Source organism: Macaca thibetana, chromosome 16, assembly GCF_024542745.1.
Source record: "Macaca thibetana thibetana isolate TM-01 chromosome 16, ASM2454274v1, whole genome shotgun sequence".
In the NCBI taxonomy this organism is placed as follows: Eukaryota; Metazoa; Chordata; class Mammalia; order Primates; family Cercopithecidae; genus Macaca; species Macaca thibetana.
In genome coordinates this window covers 58,063,449-58,085,705 of record NC_065593.1, presented here as the reverse complement: position 1 = coordinate 58,085,705, position 22,257 = coordinate 58,063,449, and the positions used below count along the sequence as shown (strand labels likewise).

General features: G+C 52.2%; 6 protein-coding genes across 6 annotated transcripts in view; 4 read left to right on the top strand and 2 right to left on the bottom strand.

Annotated features, from left to right (window-relative positions):
• Positions 1 to 9,480, bottom strand: part of NPLOC4 (NPL4 homolog, ubiquitin recognition factor) — an 87,015-nt gene extending 77,535 nt beyond the window's left edge. The window contains exons 1-2 of the mRNA XM_050764007.1: positions 9,249 to 9,480; positions 2,456 to 2,536 (exon numbers count right to left, since the gene is read on the bottom strand). Of these exons, the coding sequence (XP_050619964.1) occupies positions 2,456 to 2,536; positions 9,249 to 9,263 (96 nt within the window). The 5' untranslated portion in view covers positions 9,264 to 9,480. The remainder of the gene's footprint in view (positions 1 to 2,455; positions 2,537 to 9,248) is intronic.
• Positions 1 to 22,257, top strand: part of SLC25A10 (solute carrier family 25 member 10) — a 101,793-nt gene that overhangs the window by 3,496 nt on the left and 76,040 nt on the right. The gene's annotated exons all lie outside the window — the stretch shown is intronic.
• Positions 1 to 22,257, top strand: part of MRPL12 (mitochondrial ribosomal protein L12) — a 167,324-nt gene that overhangs the window by 82,625 nt on the left and 62,442 nt on the right. The window lies entirely within an intron of this gene.
• Positions 1 to 22,257, bottom strand: part of ACTG1 (actin gamma 1) — a 181,429-nt gene that overhangs the window by 119,979 nt on the left and 39,193 nt on the right. The gene's annotated exons all lie outside the window — the stretch shown is intronic.
• CCDC137 (coiled-coil domain containing 137) overlaps positions 1 to 22,257 on the top strand; it is a 150,931-nt gene that overhangs the window by 102,970 nt on the left and 25,704 nt on the right. The gene's annotated exons all lie outside the window — the stretch shown is intronic.
• On the top strand, positions 9,530 to 21,148 carry TSPAN10 (tetraspanin 10). The gene is made up of 4 exons (XM_050764046.1): positions 9,530 to 9,737; positions 15,034 to 15,175; positions 17,380 to 18,017; positions 20,301 to 21,148. The coding sequence occupies exons 1-4, from the start codon at positions 9,730 to 9,732 to the stop codon at positions 20,692 to 20,694; spliced, it is 1,182 nt and encodes a 393-aa protein (XP_050620003.1). The 5' UTR covers positions 9,530 to 9,729; the 3' UTR covers positions 20,695 to 21,148.

Genomic DNA, 22,257 nt, shown 5'->3' with positions numbered 1-22,257 from the left:
CGAGACCACGGTGAAACCCCGTCTCTACTAAAAATACAAAAAATTAGCCGGGCGCGGTTGTGGGCGCCTGTAGTCCCAGCTACTCGGGAGGCTGAGGCAGGAGAATGGCGTGAACCCGGGAGGCGGAGCTTGCAGTGAGCCGAGATTGCGCCACCGCACTCCAGCCTGGGCGACAGAGCGAGACTCCGTCTCAAAAAAAAAAAAAAAAAAATACAAAAAAACTAGCCGGGCGAGGTGGCAGGCGCCTGTAGTCCCAGCTACTCGGGAGGCTGAGGCAGGAGAATGGTGTAAACCCGGGAGGCGGAGCTTGCAGTGAGCTGAGATCCGGCCACCGCACTCCAGCCTGGGCGACAGAGCGAGACTCCGTCTCAAAAAAAAAAAAAGAAAAAGAAAATATCCTGCCAGCACTTTGGGAGGCCGAGGCGGGTGGATCACAAGGTCAGATCGAGACCATCCTGGCTAACACAGTGAAACTCCGTCTCTACTAACAATACAAAAAATTAGCCGGAAGTGGTGGCAGGCGCCTGTAGTCCCAGTTACTCGGGAGGCTGAGGCAGGAGAATGGCGTGAACCTGGCAGGCGGAGCTTGCATTAGCCGAGATAGCGCCACTGCACTCCAGCCTGGGCGACAGAGCAAGACTCCCTCTCAAAAAAAAAAAAAAGAATAAAAAGAAAATACCCTTCATGGCCAGGCGCGGTGGCTCACGCCAAAGCAGGTGGATCACAAGGTCAAGAGTTCAACCAACCTGATGAAGATGGTGAAACCCCGTTTCTACTAAAAACACAAAAAATTAGCGGGGTGTGGTGGCGGGCACCTATAATCGCAGCTACTCAGGAGGCTGAGGCAGAGAATTGCTTGAACCTAGGAGGTGGAGGTTGCAGTGAGCCGAGATCGTGCCACTACTCCAGCCTGGGAACAGAGCGAGATGCCATCTCAAAAAAAAAGAAAATATCCTTCATATAAACACAGGGTAAAACTAAAACATTTTCAGGTCAAAAAAAACCCAAGGGTCTGTGACCAACAAACCTACCTGCAACAAAGGCTAAAGGATTTTTTTTTTGAGATGGAGTCTCACTCTGTCACCCAGGCTGGAATGCAGTGGCTCACTGGGCTCACTGTAAGCCCCGCCTCCCAGGTTCACGCCATTCTCCTGCCTCAGCCTCCCAAGTAGCTGGGACTACAGGCGCCCACCACCACGCCTGGCTAACTTTTTGTATGTTTAGTAGAGATGGGGTTTCACCATGTTAGCCAGGATGGTCTTGAGCTCCTGATCTCGTGATCCACCCTCCTCGGCCCCCCAAAGTTCTGGGATTACAGGCACGAACCACCATGCCCGGCCTGGATGTTTTTCAGTCTGAAGAGAAATAACACCAGACAGAAATAGTCTGAGGAAATCCATGGGAAAAGTAAATAAGGAAGAAACGGTGAAGATAAGCTAAGAAGTACATAATATGCAACTATCATAGTAAATGAAATATTTTGTGGTTGGTTAAAAAAAGAAAAACTGTCATGGGAATCCTGGACACAACGCAGGTCAGGAGACCAGGGAAGAGCCAGGGATGATTCTTTGAATCAACTGTAGTCATATCTACAATTCATACTCAATTAATACTTTTTTTTTTTTTTTTTTTTTTGAGACAGAGTCTCGCTTTGTTGCCCAGGCTGGAGTGCAGTGGTGTGATGTCCGCTCACTGCAAGCTCTGCCTCCCGGGTTCCCACCATTCTCCTGCCTCAGCCTCCAGAGTAGCTGGGACTATCGGTGCCCGCCACCACGCCCGGCTAATTTTTTGTATTTTTAGTAGAGATGGGGTTTCACCATGTTAGCCAGGATGGTCTCGATCTCCTGACCTCATGATCCACCTGTTTTGGTCTCCCAAAGTGCTGTGATTACAGGCATGAGCCACCGTGCCCAGCCACTCTTGTGAAATACGTTTTTTTTTTTTTTTTTGAGATGGAGTCTCACTCTGTTGCCCAGGCTGGAGTGCAGTGACCTGATCTCGGCTCACTGCAACCTCTGCCTTCCAAGTTCAAGCAATTCTCTTGCCTCTGCTTCCCAAGTAACTGGGATTACAGGCACCTGTAACCACGCCCAGCTAATTTTTGTATTTTTAGTAGAGATGGGGTTTCACCATCTTGGTCAGGCTGGTCTCAAACTCCTGACCTCATGATCCACCCACCTCAGCCTCCCAAAGTGCTGGGATTACAGGTGTGAGCCACTGTGACCAGCCGTGAAATACTTTTACACTTACCTTTGGCCTCTCGTTCCTATAATTTTGAGCAGTTATCAGCTGTGACAAACATCTCATCCAACCCAACTATTACAGAGAAAAGCAATGCAAGAGGCAATTTGGGAATAGGGAAAATAAGAAAATGAGGAAAAGAGAAAAGGTATCGATGGGAGTAACAGCAGAGGATGAAAAAGATCCTGAGGGTCAACACCCAGGCCACAGATACCTTTTTCAAAAATGTTGCTGCTGTTTCTCTCTTTGTTGCTGTGATCCGCTTCACTCCATCCGGGGACTGGACACGAATTATCTGTTGCAAACAAAACATGATGGTTACTGCACAGCCTAGTGAGGTCCTGATCTACTACCATGGCTTCCATCTGTGGTCTTTTAACATCTGGGTCACTGAAACTTAAAGCCAAACCTCACTCTTCACCTTTCAATACCCAGCTCAATCCTTCTAGAAGATGGTGCCGCGGGGCGAGATTCACCCGCATATGGGGAGGTATTTTAAGAGCACTGTCCTCTCCACTCTTAGTTTCACTCAGAAAACAACTTTAATTCCTAATCACTATTTATAGAGTATATGTAAAACACTTTTTGTCTCTTCAAACTTAAACAGAAAAAAACCCACCATGAACCATGAATGAATGGTGTTCTTTAAAAAAGATGTCTTTGGGGGGGGAAAAAAACAAAAGATGTTACTTTGTTCCAGGCTCTATATACAAACATTAGAGTCCTACAATTTAAAAGAATCACAGGAAATTTTCTAATTGTTACTTTTTTTTACGTTTTTGAGACAGGGTCTTGCTGTCACCCAGACTGGAGTGCAGTGGCAAAATCACAGCTTACTGCAGCCTTGACCTCCAAGATTCAAGTGATCCTCTGACCTCAGCCTCCCAAGAGCTGGGACCACAGGCTTGCACCACCACACCAGGTTAATTTTTTTTTGTAGTGATGGAGTGTCACCATATTGCCCAGGCTGGTCTCGAGCTCCTGGGCTCAAGTGATCCTGCCCCTGTGCTGGGATTACGGGTGTGAGCCACAATGCCCAGCTATTACTTTCCTAAAAAAGATTTTTAAATGGCCAGGCGCGGTGGCTGACATCTGTAATCGTAGCACTCTGGGAGGCCAAGGCAGTGGATAACTTGAGCTCAGAAGTTCAAGACCAGTGGGCAACATGGGGAAACCCCATCTCTACTAAAAATACAAAGTCAGCCAGGCATGGTGGCAAATGCCTATGGTCTCAGCTACTTGGGGAGCTGAGGCACGAGGATCACTTGAACCAGGGAGGCTGAGGCTACATTGAGCCCAGATGGTGCCACTGCACTCCAGCATTGGTGACAAAGTGAGACCCTGTCTCAAAAAAAGAGATTAGGCCAGGCGCAACGGTTCATGTCTGTAATCTCAGCACTTTGGGAGGCCGAGGCGGGCAGATCACCTGAGGTCAGGAGTTCCAGACTAGCCAACATGGTGAAACCCCATCTCTACTAAAAATACAAAAATTAGCTGGGCATGGTGGCAGGCACCTGTAATCCTAGCTACTTGGGAGGCTGAGGCAGGAGAATTGCTTAAACCCAGGAGGCGGAGGTTGCAGTGAACCAAGATCATGCCATAGCATGATGCGCAGCAAGACTTCGTCTCAAAAAAAAATTTAAACTTAAATTTAAATTTAAAAAAGAGATTAAAATTAAAAGCAATAAAGGTCTTTAATGGTAAAATTTAGTAGGGTTTTGAAAAAATATTTTCAGCTGGGCGCAGTGGCTCATGCCTATAATCCCAGCACTTCAGGAGGCCAAGGCAGGAGGATTTCTTTAGCCCAGGAGTTCAAGATCAGCCTGGCCAATACAGCAAGACCCCATCCTAATGTAGTAACGTGTGTGTATGTGTGTGCACATGTGTATATTAAAGTGTGTGCGTATATATACATATATATTATTTATTTTTTTTTTTTTTCCCCATGGCAAGCCTAAAAAAGTTGGCAGATCTGGAAGACTACTGGACAAAGGGCATTACTTTCTAAGACGACTTGATTTTTATGCTGATGAAAGCCATTGTGAAGGTGAGTTATCATGCCTAGCCGACAGCACAGGTCCCTGCTTTAGACAGGGAGGATGAAATGGCATGTTCTGCAGCAAACAAAGACCTGCTCCAACCACCTGCGGTACAGGAAGGAAGGCAGACGGGAACATGCCCATAATTGTCTCAGCTTCTGTTAGCAAAGACTGACGGTGCATTCTATAGTTTATTTCTCTCTCATTTCCTGCATTAACGTCTCTTGTATTTAGCTCATTTTTTTTTCCCCGAGACGAAGTTTCAATCTTGTGGCCCAGGCTAGAGTGCAATGGTGCGATCTTGGCTCACTGCAATCTCTGCCTCTTGAGTTCAAGTGATTCTCCTGCCTCAGCCTCCTGAGTAGCTGGAATCACAGGTGCCCACCACCACACCCAGATAATTTTTTTTTTTTTTTGAGACAGTCTTTTTCCGTCGCCCAGGCTGGAGTGCAGTGGTGCAATCTCGGCTCACTGCAACCTCCACCTCCCAGGTTCAGGCGATTCTCCTGTCTCAGCCTCCTGAGTAGCTGGGATTACAGACATGAGCCACCACGCCCAGCTAATTTTTGTATTTTTAGTAGAGAAGGGGTTTCAACATGTTAGTCAATCTGGTCTTAAACTTCTACCTCAGGTGATCCACCTGCCTCAGCCTCCCAAAGTGCTGGGATTACAGGCATGAGCCACCAAGCCTGGCCTAGTGGATTTTTTGTAGTGAAACATTTCAATTCCCTTGTTTCCTTTTTTTTCTTCTTCTTCAGATGGACTCTCGCTCTTGTCACCCAGGCTGGAGTGCAATGGTATGATCTTGGCTCACTGCCACCTCCACCTCCCGAGTTCAAGCGATTCTCCTGTCTCAGCCTCCTGAGTAACTGGGATTACAGGTGCCCGCCACCACGCCTGGCTAATTTTTAGTATTTTTAGTAGAGACAGAGTTTTACCATGTTGGCCAGGCTGGTCTCGAACTCCTGACCTCAAGTGATCCACCCGCCTCGGCCTCCCAAAGTGCTGGGATTATAGGCATGCGCCACAGCACCCGGCCTCCCTTATTTCCTTTTTTATAAATTCTGTAACTATTTTCTGTGAGGTTACCATGGGTGTTAAACATCCTCTTCAACCACTATGCAGATGAAAAGTGTCACAAGCCATTGTCTAAAAAAGATTTCCCCTGAGTACAGGACAAAACACCATAAAGGCTTAGAGTCTACTGGAATGTGTCCACTTTTATTAAAGTAACTAAGCCTAATCTAGATTTTCCTGAAATAGGGTAACCCTGTCCTGCATTTTCCCATAACTTTCACTTGGCAGAAAAGGCTCCACCCGACATGTTCTCAACTTTTAAGATTTTGTTTTCAGGCTGGGCACGGTGACTCAGGCCTGTAATCCCAGCACTCTGGGAGGCTGCGGTAGACGGATCACTTGAGCTCAGGAGACCAGTCTGGGCAACTCCATATGTATTTAAAAAAAAAAAAAAAAAGATTTTGTTTTGAAAAATCTCTGAATATCCCAATTGTTAAGAGAATATAAAAAGATATAACTAGAAATACAATTCTTTTTACTTCTAACGTCTACTATACTTCATTCTAGATTCAATACCCAAGAATAACTTTTTCACAATACATAGCATTACGTAAATACTTCCACTTATTTGTTTCTAAAATCTGTCTCCCAACATTTAGCTATCTTAAAAAGGAAAGTTCTGTTCTAAAGAAGGGGATAGTGCAAATGTTCCTTCAAATGATGACTCTAGAACAAGAGCATGTCACCGCCACTCTTTACAGAGCTAAATGGTTCAGGCTGCAGAATTCTAAGGTGAAGAAGTCATCCTACTTGATCCTCTACCACAGAAGATGGGAGTCCAGGTTTCCAAGGCCAACTCCAGTATTTAACAAGAGACAAACATAATTTGTACCAAGGAAAGTTCTGGCCTAGCCTCTGACATGGACTACAAAATGAAATGCACAGGAAGAGACAGACCTGACAACATGAACACATAGCCTCTTGGTAACTTAGGTTTCCCTATTTATAAGAAAGTAAGACCAGAACGCTTCTTGGGGAAGTTGAAAAACTGGTGAGATACAGTTATATCCACAGAAACTCTCTTTTTTCCCCTCAAGACGGAGTCTTGCTCTGTCGCCCAGAGCTGGAGTGCAATGACATGATCTCAGTTCACTGCAACCTCCACCTGCCGAGTTCAAGCAATTCTCCTGCCTCAGCTTCCCAGGTAACTGAGATTATAGGCGCCCGCCACTGCGTCCAGCTAATTTTTGCTTTTTTTTTTTTTTTACAGACAAGAATCTCTTGTCACCTAGGCTGGAGTGGAGTGGTGTGATCTTGGCTTACTGTAACCTCCGCCTCCTGGGTTCTAGTAATTCTCCTGCCTCAGCCTCCCGAGTGGCTGGGACTACAGGCACACGCCGCCATGCCCAGTTAACTTTCTGTATTTTTTTTTTTTTAGTAGACACGAGGTTTCACCCTGTTGCCCAGGCTGGTCTCAAACTCCTGAGCTCAGGTAATCCACCTGCCTTGGCCTCACAAAGTGCTAGGATTACAAGCGTGAGCCACTATGCCCCAATTTTTGTATTTTTAGTAAAGACATGGTTTCACCATGTTGGCCAGGCTGATCTCGAACTCCTGACCTCATGATACACCCGCCTCGGCCTCTCAAAGCACTGGGATTACAGGTGTGAGCCACTGCGCCCAGCCCAGAAACTTTTAAAGACCTTTTCTTAAATTCAAAATAACTTCTTAAATCAATTTCAAAAGAAGAGTGTTTTAATTCCTCTTCTTTTGAAGAAGAGATATTCAACAATCTGAGAAATTCAACGAGATCTAATGCTGTCAATGAGAGCCTAACCTTATATACGCTAGTGGGAAAAAAAAAATGGCCTTGTCTGAAACACCTTTCACTTGTCAATGGTTACTTTAACTCAGTTAAAACTACAAAGGTAGTTTGAAAGAAGGTTTGAGTGCTAATTCCTAACCTATTTCTAGGCAGAGTCACCAATGATTAACACTTTTTTTTTTTTTTTTTTTTTTTTTTTTTTTGAGACAGTCTCGCTCTGTCACCCAGGCTGGAGTCCAGGCGCGCAATCTGGGCTTGCTGCAACCTCCATCTCCCGGTTTGAGTGATTCCCCTCCCTCAGCCTCCAGAGTAGCTGGGATAACAGGCGCACGCCACCACACCCGGCTAATTTTGGTATTTTTAGTAGAGACAGTGTTTCACCATGTTGGTCAGGCTAGTCTTGAACTCCTGACCTCGTGATTCACCCGCCTGGGCCTCCCAAAGTGCTGGGATTACAGGCGTGAGCCACTGCGTGGCCACATTTTATTCTTCAAAGGAGTCAAAGGTTTCTTGGCCAGGCAAGGTAGCTCAGGGCTGTAATCCTAACAATTTGGGACCCCAAGGCAAGAGGATCCCTCGAGCTCAGAGACCAGCCTGTGCAACGTTTGACCAGGAGTCAACGTTTCCTAAGTTTCTCCTGGACCCTGTATTCATTCCACTCATCTCCAGGTTGGGAAACACAGAGGCACCAGGAGGGCCCCTGAGTAGAGAGCTGATGGGACCACCAGAGGAGAGCCTTGTGCGCAAGTGTTAGGTTATCCTGGAGACCCATCTGTCTGCGTGAGACGGAGTCTCATTCTGTCACCCAGGCCGGAGTCCAGTGACGCCACCTCGGCTCACCATGTTGGCCGGGCTGGTCTTGAACTCCTGACTTCAGGTGATCCACCCGCCTCGGTCTCCCAAAGTGCTGGGATTACAGGTGTGAGTCACCGCGCTGGGCCTGGAGACCTATTCTCGACACCTGGCAAAACTGCAGAGACTGTTACAATGCTACAGTATGAACATGACTCCTCAGTCAATCCTGCTTCCCCCAGAAATCCCAAATCTTCCTTAATATTAACCAAAATGCTCCTGTCCAATGGTCAGGTTTTTTTCCCCATCACATTTACTTTTGGGGAGAAACTTCTCACAACTTAACGAGGGCCTGGTTTTCTCTGATTTGTCACTGATTTTTTTTACCTTAAGGGGGGGGGTGAGTGACAATTTATTTATTTTTATTTTTTATTTTTTTGAGACACAGTCTCGCTGTATAGCCCAGGCTGGAGTGCAATGGAGGGATCTCAGCTCACTGCAACCTCCACCTCCCGGGTTCAAGCGATTCTCCTGCCTCAGCCTCCCAAGTAGCTGGGATTGCAGGCGTGCGCCATGACGCCCTGCTAATTTTTTGTATTTTTAGTATTGGTCTTGAACTCCTGACCTCAGGTGATCCACCCGCCTCGGCCTCCCAAAGTGCTGAGATGACAGGCGTGAGCCACTGCGCCCGGCCGACAATTTTAATTTCAGGTAAAAAGTGAAATCAACATCATTTACAACATTCCTCTTAAAGAGGAATTGTCAACTTTTCCTTCCAAGCAAGGAGCAAAGCCGGCAAGTTACTGTTTTCATTTTCCCAGGTCCTCTGGTGCTGAGGGAGCTCTGTAACGTCCCCGTCTGCAGAGCTGCTCTCTTCAGTGACTCATGACAAGGCACTTGCTGGGAAGTGGGAGAGCAGGAGGAGAGAATCAGAGGGAGATTAGGGTAAGAGGTGTCCCTGGCTCTGAGAGGGGCAGGACTGGCTGCGGGTCCCTGGAATTAGACCAGGAAGTCTCCTGGAGCCGGGAAACGCGAGGGGAAGGAGGGCGGTTTCTCGTCGCCACAGTCCATTCTCCCTGCAGAAAGGCTCGGCCTTTCCCTGCCCAGGGCAGGGAACCGGGGTCGCAAGTCCTCCGGGGACGGACAGGGACGGGAAGAAGCCGAGGGGGTGAAAGTCCCCGAGAGGGGCCCAGCCACTGCAGAGAAAGCCCCGGCGAAAGAAGGGAAAGGGGCCGAGTCGCGGGGCCGGCAGGCCCGCCTCCCCCACAGGCCGCGGCCGGCAAATCTGCTGCCTCATCCCGGCGTCCCCGCTCCCGCCCGACCGCCGCACTCACGATGCTCTCGGCCATGGCGGCCGCTCCTGCCTCCGGGCTGGAGCCCCGGGCCGCCGCCGCCTGCCGCCCCAAGGGCCTCGCAGACCCGGCCGCGGCCTCAGCCCCGGCCCCGGCCTCTCTACGCCGCCGCCACCGCCGCTCCAGCTTCGCCCGCCCGGCTCCACCAGCCGCCGACGTCCCCGTGCCTCGCTCAATACGCTCCCCGCGGGCGCGCGGCCGGGAAACCAGGTTCCGGCCCCACCAACTGCTCAACGCATGCGCAGAGCGGCGCCGCTGACCCGCCCCGCATCCTTGTAACTAGAGGAGGGGATTTTGGAAAGATGCCTCTGCGATGACTTACGCTCGTCCTCGGAAACCCAAGCGGTACCGAAAAGCCCAAAAAGGAGGCAAAGACGAGCATCCGAAATCTCACCCAAAAATAACTACTGCTGCGTATTGTAGCGTATTATAATTGGGGAAACAGCATTCCGAACTTCTCTCCATGCACAAGTAAGTAGAGAAACAATTTCAGGAAGGGAGGATCACACCTTCACGTTATTTTTTAAAGTATTTTTTAAATTTAACATAAGAAAAACAAGTGAGTTTAAACTGCATTTCAGGCCGGGCGCGGTGGCTCATGCCTGTAATCCCAGCATTTTAGGAGGCCAAGGTGGACGGATCACCAGAGGTCAAAAGTTGGAGACCAGCCTGGCCAAAATAGTGAAAACCCCGTCCCTACTCAAAACACAAGATTAGGCCATACGCGGTGGCTCACGCCTGTAATCCCAGCACTTTGGGAGGCCAAGGCAGGTGGATCACCTAAGGTCAGGAGTTCAAGACCAGCCTGACCAATATGGTGAAACCCCGTCTCTACTAAAAATACAAAAATTAACCGGGCGTGGTGGCACGTGCCTGTAGTCCCAGCTACTCAGGAGTCTGAGGCCGGACAATCTCTTGAAGCCGAGAGGCGGAGGTTGGAATGAGCCAAGTTGGTGCCACTGCACTCCAGCCTGGTCGACAGAGTGAGACTTCATCTCAAAAAAAACAAACAAACAAATAAACAAACAGAAACATCACTTCACAGATTCTAAGGATTTTAGGAATTGGATGCCAGGAAACCGAAAGAACAAATATATACCTATTTCACAACATCACAATTACCGTGAGGGTTTTTTTAAACTATGTTAAATTATGTTAATTGAGGCCGGGCACGGTGACTCACTTTGGGAGGCCGAGGAGGGAAGATCACAAGGTCAGGAGATCTAGACCATCCTGGCTAACACTGTGAAACCCCATCTCTACTGAAAAAATACAAAAAAAATTAGCCAGGCGTGGTGGCAGATGCCTGTAGTCCCAGCTACTCGGAAGGCTGAGGCAGAAGGGTGTGAACCCGTGGGGCAGAGCTTGCAGTGAGCCAAGATAGCGCCACTGCACTCCAGCCTGAGCAACAGAGCGAGACACCGTCTCAAAAAAAAAAAAAAGTTAATTGATTAAATTATGTTAGTAATTGTATTAGTTTGCTAAGGGTGCCATTGTAACTGCCCAACAGGTTGTCCTTGCCCACTGCCTAGACTTTATCAAGACAGGGGAATTGCAATAAAGAGTTTAATTCACACAGAGCCGGCTTGTACGGGTTACTGAGGTTTTATTACTACTCAAAAAAATCAGCGTCCTCAAGAATTTGGGGATTAGAGTTTTGCTTGTTTTTTTTGTTTTTTTGTTTTTTTGTTTTTTGTTTTTTGTTTTTTTGTTTTTTGTTTTTTTGTTTTGAGACGGAGTCTCGCTCTGTCGCCCAGGCTGGAGTGCAGTGGCTGGATCTCAGCTCACTGCAAGCTCCGCCTCCCGGGTTCACACCATTCTCCTGCCTCAGCCTCCCAAGTAGCTGGGACTACAGGCGCCCGCCACCTCGCCCGGCTAGTTTTTTGTATTTTTTTAGTAGAGACGGGGTTTCACCGTGTTAGCCAGGATGGTCTCGATCTCCTGACCTCGTGATCTGCCCGTCTCGGCCTCCCAAAGTGCTGGGATTACAGGCTTGAGCCACCGTGCCCGGCGTTTTTTTTTTTTTTTTTTTTTTGAGACTGAATCACTCTGTCACCCAGGCTGGAGTGCAGTGGTGCGATCTCAGCTCACTGCAACCTCCACCTCCTGGGTTCCAGCGATTCTTCTGCCTCAGCCTCCCGGGTAACTGGGACTACAGGCGCACACCACCATGCCTGGCTAATTTTGTATTTTTAGTAGAGATGGGGTTTCTCAATGTTGGTCAGGCTGGTCTCGAACTCCCGACCTCAGGTGATCTGCCCTCCTGGGCCTCCCCAAAGGGCTGGGACTACAGGTGTGAGTCACTGTGCCCAGCTGGGGATTGGCATTTTTAAGGATAATTTGGTGGGTATGGGGTCAGAAAGGAGGGAGTGTTGATTGGTTGGGTCAGAGATGAAATGATAGGGAGTCAAAACTGTCCTCTTGCGCTGAGTTAGTTCCTGGGTGGGGGCCACAATGTATGAGCCAGTTTATCAGTCTGGGTGGTGCCAGCTGATCCATGGAGTGCAGAGTCTGCAAAATATCTCAAGCACTGATCTGTTTTATAATAGCTATGTTATCCTGAGGAGCAATTTGGCAGGTTTAGAATCTTGTAGCCTCCAGCTACATGACTCCTAAACCATAATTTCTAATCTTCTTTTTTTTTTTTGAGATGGAATCTCGCTCTGTCGCCCAGGCTGGAGTGCAGTGGCACTATCTCGGCTCACTGCAAGCTCCGCCTCCTGGGTTAACGCCATTCTCCTGCCTCAGCCTCCCAAGTAGCTGGGACTACAGGCGCCCGCCACCACGCCCGGCTAATTTTTTGTATTTTTAGTAGAGACGGGGTTTCACCGTGTTAGCCAGGATGGTCTCAATCTCCTGACTTCGTGATCCACCCGCCTCAGCCTCCCAAAGTGCTGGGATTATAGGCGTGAGCCACCATACCTGGCCTGGAATTACTTGCTGACAGTCCTGGAAGCTAGAATCCCAGATGGAGGTGTCAGTAGACGTGGTTTCTCTTTTTTTTTTTTTTTTGAAACAGAGTCTCACTCTGTCACCCAGGCTGGAGTGCAGTGGCGCGATCTCAACTCACTGCAAGCTCCGCCTCCCAGGTTCACGCCATTCTACTGCCTCAGCCTCCCGACTAACTGGGACTACAAGGCATGAGCCACCGCGCCCGGCTAATTTTTGTATTTTTAGTAGAGACAGGGTTTCACTATATTGGTCAGGCTGGTCTTGAACTCCTAACCCCATGATCCGCCCACCTTGGCCTCCCAAAGTGCTGGGATTACAGGCGTAAGCCACTGTGCCCAGCCATCCCCATCTTTCAAATACAGCTGTTTGTCTAAAAAAAATAAAATAAAGGCCGGGCGTGGTGCCTCTTGCCTGTAATCCCAGCACTTTGGGAGGCCCAGGCAGGTGAATCGTGAGGTCAGGAGTTTGAGACCAGCCTGACCAACATGGTAAAACCCCGTCTTACCATTACGTGCCTGTAATCCCAGCTACTAAGGAGGCTGAGGCAGGAGAATCGCTTGAACCTGGGAGGCAGAGGTTGCAGTGAGCTGAGATCGCACCACTGCACTCCAGCTTTGGCGACAGGGCAAAACTCTGTCTCAGAAAAATTAATTAACTAGGCCGGGCGCGGTGGCTCAAGCCTGTAATCCCAGCACTTTGGGAGGCCGAGACGGGCGGATCACAAGGTCACAAGATCAAGACCATCCTAGCTAACATGGTGAAACCCCGTCTCTACTAAAAAAATACAAAAAACTAGCCGGGCGAGGTGGCGGGCGCCTGTAGTCCCAGCTACTCCGGAGGCTGAGGCAGGAGAATGGCGTGAACCCGGGAGGCGGAGCTTGCAGTGAGCTGAGATCCGGCCACTGCACTCCAGCCTGGGTGCCAGAGCGAGACTCCGTCTCAAAACAAAAAAACAAAAAAAAATTAATTAACTAATTAATAATAACATTAAAAAATAAACAAATAAAAATGTGGCCGGGCACAGTGGCTCATGTCTGTAATCCCAGCACTTTGGGAGGCCGAAGTAAGTGGATCACCTGAGATCAGGAGTTCAAGACCAGCCTGGCCAACATGGCAAAACCCCATCTCCACTAAAAATACAAAAAATTAGCTGGGTGTGGTGGCAGGCACCTGTAATCCAAGCTACTCAGGAGGCTGAGGCAGGAGAATCACTTGAACCCAGGAGGCAGAGGTTGCAGTGAGCCAAGATCGTGCCACTGCACTCCAGCCTGGGTGACAGAGCGAGATTCCATCTCAAAAAAAAGAACTTCATTCTTTTATGCCCAAATCATATTGTTCTGTGGGAAGCTAGTAGGGAGACATGAAGCAAGAACACAAACAACTACCAAGTGAAGCAAAGTCAAGCACCTTGTGATACTGTAAAAGGAAAAAGGTGTTCCAGAAGCCCAGGAGAGGGTGGGCTACAGCTCCCCGGGCTGGAGAAGACGCCTTTGTGGAGGAGATGGTCTGAAGCTGGCTGGGGAGACAGGGAGGGTTCCAGATTACAGGGATGGCACAGTGAGGAGATTTCAGGGAACAGCAAAGGTCAGGGACACATGGATGCCAGGCCCGGGACCAGCAAGCCGCCCGTTTGGCTGGATCGTCAAGTGGTGAGCAAGATCAGCGGTGGATACAGCTAAGGAGAGAGTCAAACAAAAGAAGCTGACACACCCGCATAGGGGCAAGGTGACGGTGGAAACAGCATGTGGTGTGCGGCGGATCCCAGGTGTTCACTCTTTCTCTTGCCATGAAAACATGTGCAGAGGCTCTCCTTGAAGCAGAGACTCTCCTTGAAGTCTCCTCTGCCCGAGACCTCCAGAGGTCTCATGAGCTCCCAGCACCTTTGACAGACATATCTACACCTCACACATCCCACATGGAACCAGCAAGGCTGGGGAGGGGGCATGCCCAAGGTGGCACAGAATTGGTGGCAGGTGGCATCCCACGTTAGAGATCCCGGAGCACCCTAGTCCAGGCATAAGCACACAGTAGTGACCACAGCACATTCCTGCTCCTGAGAGGCTCAGGGGGTGGGGGAGCCCCAAGCCCAGTACCTTAAAACCAGGAAGGAGGGCTGGGCACAGTGCCTGTAATCCCAGCACTTTGGGAGGCCAAGGTGGGCGGATCACCTGAGGTTGGGAGTTCGAGACCAGCCTGACCAACATGGAGAAACCCATCTCTACTAAAAATACAGAAAATTAGCTGGGCGCAGTGGCACATGCCTGTAATCTCAGCTACTAGGGAGGCTGAGGCAGAAGAATCACTTAAACCCGGGAGGCAGAGGTTGCAGTGAGTCGAGATCACGCCATTGCACTCTAGCCTGGGCAACAAGAGCAAAACTCAGTCTCAAAAACAAAAACAAAAACCAGGAAGGAGGTGATCTGGTGGGTGGACGCTGCTTCATTCGTGCAGTGAACAAACCCGGGGGATAGATTGGCACTGGGGCTGCTGATGGGTCTCTTGGGATTGGGGTTGTGAACCAATTTGCCGGGGTCTGATTCCCTGGTTGGGAGCTGATGGAGCAGCTGCGACCCTGCAGAGCTGAAGTCCGCCTGGGGGCCCTGCAGTGACAGCCACAAGGCTGGCCCCCAAACATCGCACCTGCGCAGAGCTTAACGGATCCACAGAGCCAGGGCTGGGGAGAAATGTGTCTACATAAGCAGAGGCCGCCTTAAGCTCTAAAATGTGATTCTTCACATGACTCAACTGTGACTCCGGCATCTGGGTGGGGCTCACAGCTCCTCCATTTCCATGCCCAGGGCTGCACCGTTCACAGACCAGCCCAAGGCCACGGTCAGGACCAGCCCAGCAGCCCAGCCACAGAGGAGCCAGCGAACCTCTCCTGGCGCCTGTGCTGGGGGCTTTCTGTTCTAGCATCAAGGATGGAGGAAGGGGAGAGGAGCCCCTTACTGTCCCAGGTGAGCAGTGTCAAGTGGCCTTGCCCTGAGGCTGGAGATGTCCCCAGCCCTGAGGTCCCAAGGGAAGTCCCTGGGCTGGGTTCACACCCACCCCCGCCCCTGGTGCCACCCCACACCTCAATGCTGAGATTGGGTTGGGGGGTGGTTCTAGGCAGCCCCCTCCCGCTTCCCCACTGCTACAGTTCTCTCAGCCCCATGCTGGCCTCTAGTCAGGGAATCTGCCAGGTCTCCCTAAGGGCCTTGGGGGCAACCTTTGGCTCAGGGTGCAGGAGGGGGTGAAGGCAAGCATCCCTTGCAGCCAGCCTCCAACGGCTTCTGGCCTCCAGCAGCCCCAGTCTGGCCAACCAGGCACTGGCAGCCTGTCCTTTTGCTTCAAGTGACTTGTTGAGGTCTTGGGGGTGATAAATAACCCTCCTCTGGGGCCGGGCACGGTGGCTCACCCCTGTAATCCCAGCACTTTGGAAGACTGAGGAGGGAGGATTGCGTGAGCCCAGGAGTTCAGGACCAGCTTAGGCAATGTAGCGAGACCCTGTCTCTACAAAAAATGTTATATATATATATTTTAGATGGAGTCTCGCTCTGTCACCAGGCTGGAGTACAGGGGCACAACCTTGGCTCACTGCAATGTCCACCTCCTGGGTTCAAGCAATTCACATGCCTCAGTCTCCGGAGTAGCTGGGATTACAGGCACACGCCACCACACCCAGCTGATTTTTTTAGTAGAGACGGGTTTTTACCACGTTGGCCAGGATGGTCTCAATCTCCTGACCTCGTGATCCACCCGCCTTGGCCTCCTAAAGTGCTGGGATTACAGGCATGAGCCACCATGCCCAACCTACAAAAAATAATTTTAAAAAATTACCGGGACATGGTGGCAGTGCTTGTAGTCCCAGCTACTCAGGAGGCTGAAGAGGAAGGATGGCTTGAGCCCGGAAGTCTGAGGCTGCAGTGAGCCGAGAGCCTGATGCTGCAATCAGCTTCTTCCTGGTGAAACTGGGTCGGAATGGGATCCTTGCCCAGCGCACAGCCATGGCTTCTTTTTATTTTTATTTATTTATTTTTTCAGATGGAGTCCTGCTCTGTCACCCAGGCTGAAGTGCAGTTGTGCGATCTCTGCTCATGCAACCCTGCCTCCTGGGTTCAAGCAATTCTCCTGCCTCAGCCTCCCGAGTAGCTGGGATTACAGGCGTGTGCCACCGTGCCCGGCTAATTTTTTTTTTTTTTTTTTTTTTTAAGTAGAGATGAGGTTTCTCCGTGTTGGTCAGGCTGGTCTTGAATTCCTGACCTCAGGTGACCCACCTGCCTCAGTCTCCCAAAGTGTTGGGATTACAGGCGTGAGCCACAGCGTCCAGCCCAGCCATGGCTCATTCTCCTTTTTAAAAAACCTCTGTTCCCAGCAGAACTGGCCACCTGCAGGGCTGCCTCTTTCCCTACAGAGAGAGACCAGCAGGCCTTTCCTGCCAGTGGGCCAGGGGGTCCCCTCTGAAGGCCCTGCAAGCCCTCAGATGGTCTCCCTGAGCTCCTGGGCACCCTCCTCCCTGTCCTGGGAGCCTGTTGGGCAGGGGACCGTCCTGTCCTTGGCAGCAGGGCTCAGTGCCATGTCCACACTCGGTGTGGGCTGTTGGTGGGGCTGAATGAGGGGGTGCTGGGATGTGAGGACTAGTTTCAGAGGGGAAGGGAAAGGGCAGCCATGTGGGCCAGCCCCTCTGGCTGGTGAGGAAGCCCCTTTACACAAGGTCCATGCTGCAGGCACATACAGACTGATCCAGACAGACACTGTTTCAAACGCTGGGGAAGCAGCCCTGCCTGTGCACTGCAGGAAAGCCAGGGTGGCCCTGACCCGGGGAGGCCGCAGCCACCCACATGCAGGACGGGAGAGAGTGGGTGTGTTCACTGAGCGCCACCCTGCCTGGTCTTCACCACAGCCTTTCAGGGTCTGCCCATCACCCTGTTCTAAAGGTGGGGGCCCACACACCAGTAGGCAGCAGAGTTGGGGCCCTCATGGTCCCTTCTGCTGCCCAGCCAAGCAGGACAGCCCTGAGGGCCCCCTGCCCCTGGCTGTCCACATCTCTGAGCTCCAGTTCTACCATCCGGCATCCTCCCATCCCTTGAAGGCTCTGCCACTGAGCTCTTCCCTGACCCCTCACCAGTTGTCACAGAGTCTGGGTGAATGCGGTCTCACCCTGTTACTCTTCCCTCTGCAGGAAACTGCAGGCCAGAAGCCCCTCTCTGTGCACAGTCCACCCACCGCAGGCTGTCTAGATCCAGTGCCCTGGGAGGACCAGGTGGACGCCTGGGGCTGCAGCTGCTGTCCCCCGGAGACCAAGCGCCAGGCCTTGAGGGGCACCCCCGGGAAAGGACCAGCCCCTTCCCTGTCCACAGGGAGCAGCTGTATCAAGTATCTGATCTTCTTCTCCAACTTCCTCTTCTCCCTGCTGGGGCTGCTGGCCCTGGCCATCGGGCTCTGGGGCCTGGCCATCAAGGGGTCTCTGGGAAGTGATCTGGGGGGGCCCCTGCCCGTAGACCCCATGCTGGGGCTGACACTGGGGGGGCTGGTAGTCAGCACAGTGAGCCTGGCTGGCTGCCTGGGCGCCCTCTGTGAGAACACCTGCCTGTTACATGGCTTCTCCGGGGGCATCCTTGCCTTCCTGGTGCTTGAGGCCCTGGCGGGGGCCCTGGTGGTGGCCCTCTGGGGCCCGCTGCAAGACAGCCTGGAGCACATCCTGCGTGTGGCCATCGTTCACTACCAGGACGACGCAGACCTGCGCTTCCTTCTCGACCAAGTCCAGCTCGGGCTGAAGTGCTGCGGGGCTGCCTCCTACCAGGACTGGCAGCAGAACCTGTGAGTCTTGGAGTGGGCGAGGGACAGGGCTGCCACAGGATCCCAGAGGCCACACACCCTCGTGTGTGTACACACAGTCACTCACATGTACACACTCAATTCGTGCATGCCCACATGCATGCACACGTATACCTACATGTACACACATATCCACACTGACACGTCTCGTGCTCACAGGTTTCACGCGTGTGGACACACACCTACACACTCCTCTACACTGACATGAACATGTTCTCATGTGCACACACAAAACAGCCTCACACTCAGGCACACACTCAAACTGAAACATGTTCATACACACACGTCATGCACACAAGGTACAGGGGTGCTTGCCTCTCCTTGTTCCTTGGGCTCGGGGCCCCAATCAGCCCTGCGGCCCCCACAGCCTCCAGTGTGTTTCTGTTCCCCCTGCCAGGGCCAGGAGGACTACTCAGGATCTTAGTGGAGAAGCTGAACCCACAGACTTAGAAAGTCATTTTTCTGCTGGGCACGATGGCTCACACCTGTAATCCCAGCACTTTGGGAGGCCAAGGCAGGCGGATCACCTGAGGTCAGGAGTTCGAGACCAGCCTGGCCAACATGGTGAAGCCCCCTCTCTACTAAAAACACAAAAATTAGCCAGGAGTGGTGGCAGGCACCTGTAATCCCAGCTACTCAGGAGGCTGAGGCAGGAGAATCACTTGAACCCAGGAGGTGGCGGTTGCAGGCAAAACCGCACCACTGCACTCCAGCGTAGGCAACAGAGCGATTCTCCATCTCAAAAAAAAAAAAAAAAAAAAAAAAAAAAGGCCGGGCATGGTGACTCTCACCTATAATCCCAGCACTTGGGGAGGCCGAGGCGGGCGGATCACGAGGTCAGGAGATTGGGACCATCCTCGCTAACATGGTGAAACCCCATCTCTACTAAAAAATAGAAAAATTAGCCGGGCGTGGTGGCAGGCGCCTGTAGTCCTAGCTACTCGGGAGGCTGAGGCAGGAGAATGGCGTGAACCCGGGAGGAGGAGCTCACAGTGAGCCAAGATCATGCCACTGCACTCCAGCCTGTGCTGGACTCCATCTCGAAAAAAAAAAAGAAAGAAAGAAAATGACTCTTAGATGAATTCCGGACATTATTCTGGAATCTGACTCCAAAGTTTCCCTCCACCGTGAGTGTGATTAAACGCTGTCCATTTAGGATCCAGTGCAGGATTTTCTTATGTTCTGCTTGAGGGTAGCTGTCTGTTTTTGGTTTTGTTTTTGTTTTTTGATGGAGTCTCGCTCTGTTGTGCAGGCTGGAGTGCAGTGGCTCGATCTCGGCTCACTGCAGGGAGGGTAGCTGTCTGTTTCATTAGCTATCCTCAGCACATGCACACCCCGAGCAGCACGTACTCTCCATGCCACACCCAGGACAGAGGATATGCACTCTGTCCCCCAAGCCTTCTTGGTGCAGGTATCAGGGGCAGCTGAACACAACAGATGAAGTCATAGGCGACCCTGAAAACTGGCCATCGGGGCCCAGCAGTGGCTAACAGGTGGGGTCCTTCCAGACTCTGCGAAGCACCACATAGGTTGCTTTTTGGCCACATGTGACTGGGTTGGTGGCAGCCCCCCTAGAGTGTCGTGATGCCACGTCTGCTGCTGGCCTCGACCCCCTCCCCTGCCTAAGTGGAGAATGCTCTTCTAGAGTGGAGAGGGCATGGGGATGAGCCTGCAGGTCTGCTGGGCCTGTGTGCAGAGCCCCAGACACCAGTGGATGCCTAGGGCACCTGGGGACTGCCTGACCTGGGCTGTGATGACATCAACTCTCCCCAGCCACCCTGGGAGCTCCTCCCCTGCCCCTGCGTTCTGTCACTGCCGGGTACTGCCTCTCAAGCCCTTGCTCTTCCCAGTAAGACCTGTGGACTATTCCAGAAGCCTCTGCCAGAGTTTCATCCACCCTCCCCCGCTCCAACTCTACCTTCTCAATGAACTCAGCAGCCTCTGCGGAGGGAGGTCCTCTCATCAATGCTTGTCTGTTTCCCCTTCAACCGTCTCATTAAATATCCTCCTGCTAGTCAACACAGCCACCACCCCTACCTGCAAGTGCAGAGGACTGCCATGCACAGGGATACGCTATAGAGAGCCAGGTGCTGTGTGTGTCCGTGTGTGCAGGCGCGTGTGCGAATATGCGGATGTATGCACGTGTGTGCATGTGCCTGTGTGGCCATGGAAGGGTGAAGGTGGGTAGGCAACATTCGCTTCTGTGCCTGGTCCCAGAAGAGCGGGCCCTCCCCGCCAGAACTGACGCCTCCGTGCGCTTTGCAGGTACTTTAACTGCAGCTCCCCCGGGGTGCAGGCCTGCAGCCTTCCTGCCTCCTGCTGCATCGACCCCCGAGAAGATGGAGCCTCTGTCAACGACCAGTGCGGCTTCGGGGTCCTGGGCCTGGATGCGGACGCAGCTCAGAGAGTGGTGCACCTGGAGGGCTGCGGCCCGCCGCTGCGGCGGTGGCTGCGCGCAAACCTGGCGGCCTCGGGCGGCTACGCAATCGCGGTGGTGCTGCTGCAGGGCGCAGAGCTCCTGCTGGTCGCCCGGCTGCTCGGGGTACTCGCTGCCCGCAGGGGCGCGGCGTCGGGTCCCAGAGCGCGCGGGGAGGACCGCGCTGGCCCCCAGAGCCCCGGCCCCGGCGCCCCGCCGGCTGCCGACCCCGCCCGGGGCTGAGCGCATGCCCTGGAGTCCGAGGCTGCCACGCACAGGGATACAGGGGGCACCCCCGTCCGGCTAAAACGCGCTGCCTGCGCCGCCGCCGCCGCCTGATTTCGCTCGGGCTTCCGGAGACTTCGCCGTGGGACCTCCCTAGCTTGCCCACGCCGCGCACTCTGCGTCCCCCACGCCAGCCGCCAACGGAGGGCGCCCGGCAAACCCACGGGGTTGGCGTGAGGAGCACGAGGGGCCGGAGGAAATCCTGGAGCTGACCCTCATCTCCAAACCCCCACTCCCACCCCAGCCGCACAGTTCCCACCTCCTGGCACCTCCCTCCCCTGGGGCTGCCACCCCTTCTGGGCTCGTGGTGGTGGAGCTAAGGTCCAGGCCTCTCCCTGCCGAGTGCATTTTTGGGGAGAGAGTAAATGTTTTATTGGGGTGTATCATTCACACAGTAAAGACACCAGTCTTCGAGGCAGCGTGGGGAAATTCTTACCCATCTAAGCCTGTGAATCCACCACAGGTCCGAGCGGGGAGTTCCAGCCCCTGCCGGCGCACTCAACCGCAAGCCAGCCCTGCTCTGACTTCATTGCCAGGGCCAGCGGGGCCTGTTTTGGGCTTTCACTGTAAGTGGAATCCCAGAGAGTCTGTCCAGAGTCAGATCTGGCCCTTTCTGTGAATGGACTGGTCCATATGAACAGGGGGCTACTGTGAGGGCGCCTGCTGCTGGGCCAGCTTGCAGAGCTCTTGCTTCCCCTGGATGTGGTGTCAGGAGTGGGATCTCTGTCACAAATGGGCATGTTTTGTTTTTGTAGTTTTGTTTTCAGACAGGGTCTCACTCTGTCACCTAGGCTGAAGTGCAGTGGCAGGGTCTCAGCTCACTGCAGCCTCTGCCTCCTTAGCTCAAGCAATCCTCCCACCTTAGCCTCCTGAGTAGCTAGAACTACAGGTGCCTACCACCACGCTCAGACAAATTTTTTTTTTTTTTTTTTTTGAGATGGAGTTTTGCTCTTGTTGCCCAGGCTGAAGTGCAATGATGTGATCTTGGCTCACCACACCCTCTGCCTCCCAGTTCAAGCGATTCTCCTGCCTTAGCATCCCAAGTAGCTGGGATTACAGGCATGAGCCACCATGCCTGGCTAATTTGTATTTTTAGTAGAGATGGTTCCTCTGTGTTGGTCAGGCTGGTCTTGAACTCCTGAGCTCAAATGATCTGCCCACTTTGGCCTCCCAAAGTGCTGGGATTACAGGTGTGAGCCACGATGCCCAGCCTCATTATTGTTATTTTCAAATACAGAAAGGGTCTTGCTATGTTGCCCAGGCTGGTGTTGAACTCCTGGGCTGCAGTGATCCTCCCGCCTTGGTCTCCTAAAGTGCTGAGATTATAGGCATGAGCCACTATGCCCAGCTACAGCCAGTTTTAGTGGGTGCTGTCTAAGGACAAGCTGGCTGGGTGCTCTGGGGGAGTTGCTAGTGTCACTGTGCCTCAGTTTCTCTCTTGTGAGGTGGGAGTAGGAGCTCCAGCCTCACGGCGTGTGGCATGAGCCGTGTCCCATCTCAAATTCTCTGTGAGGCCTGCTC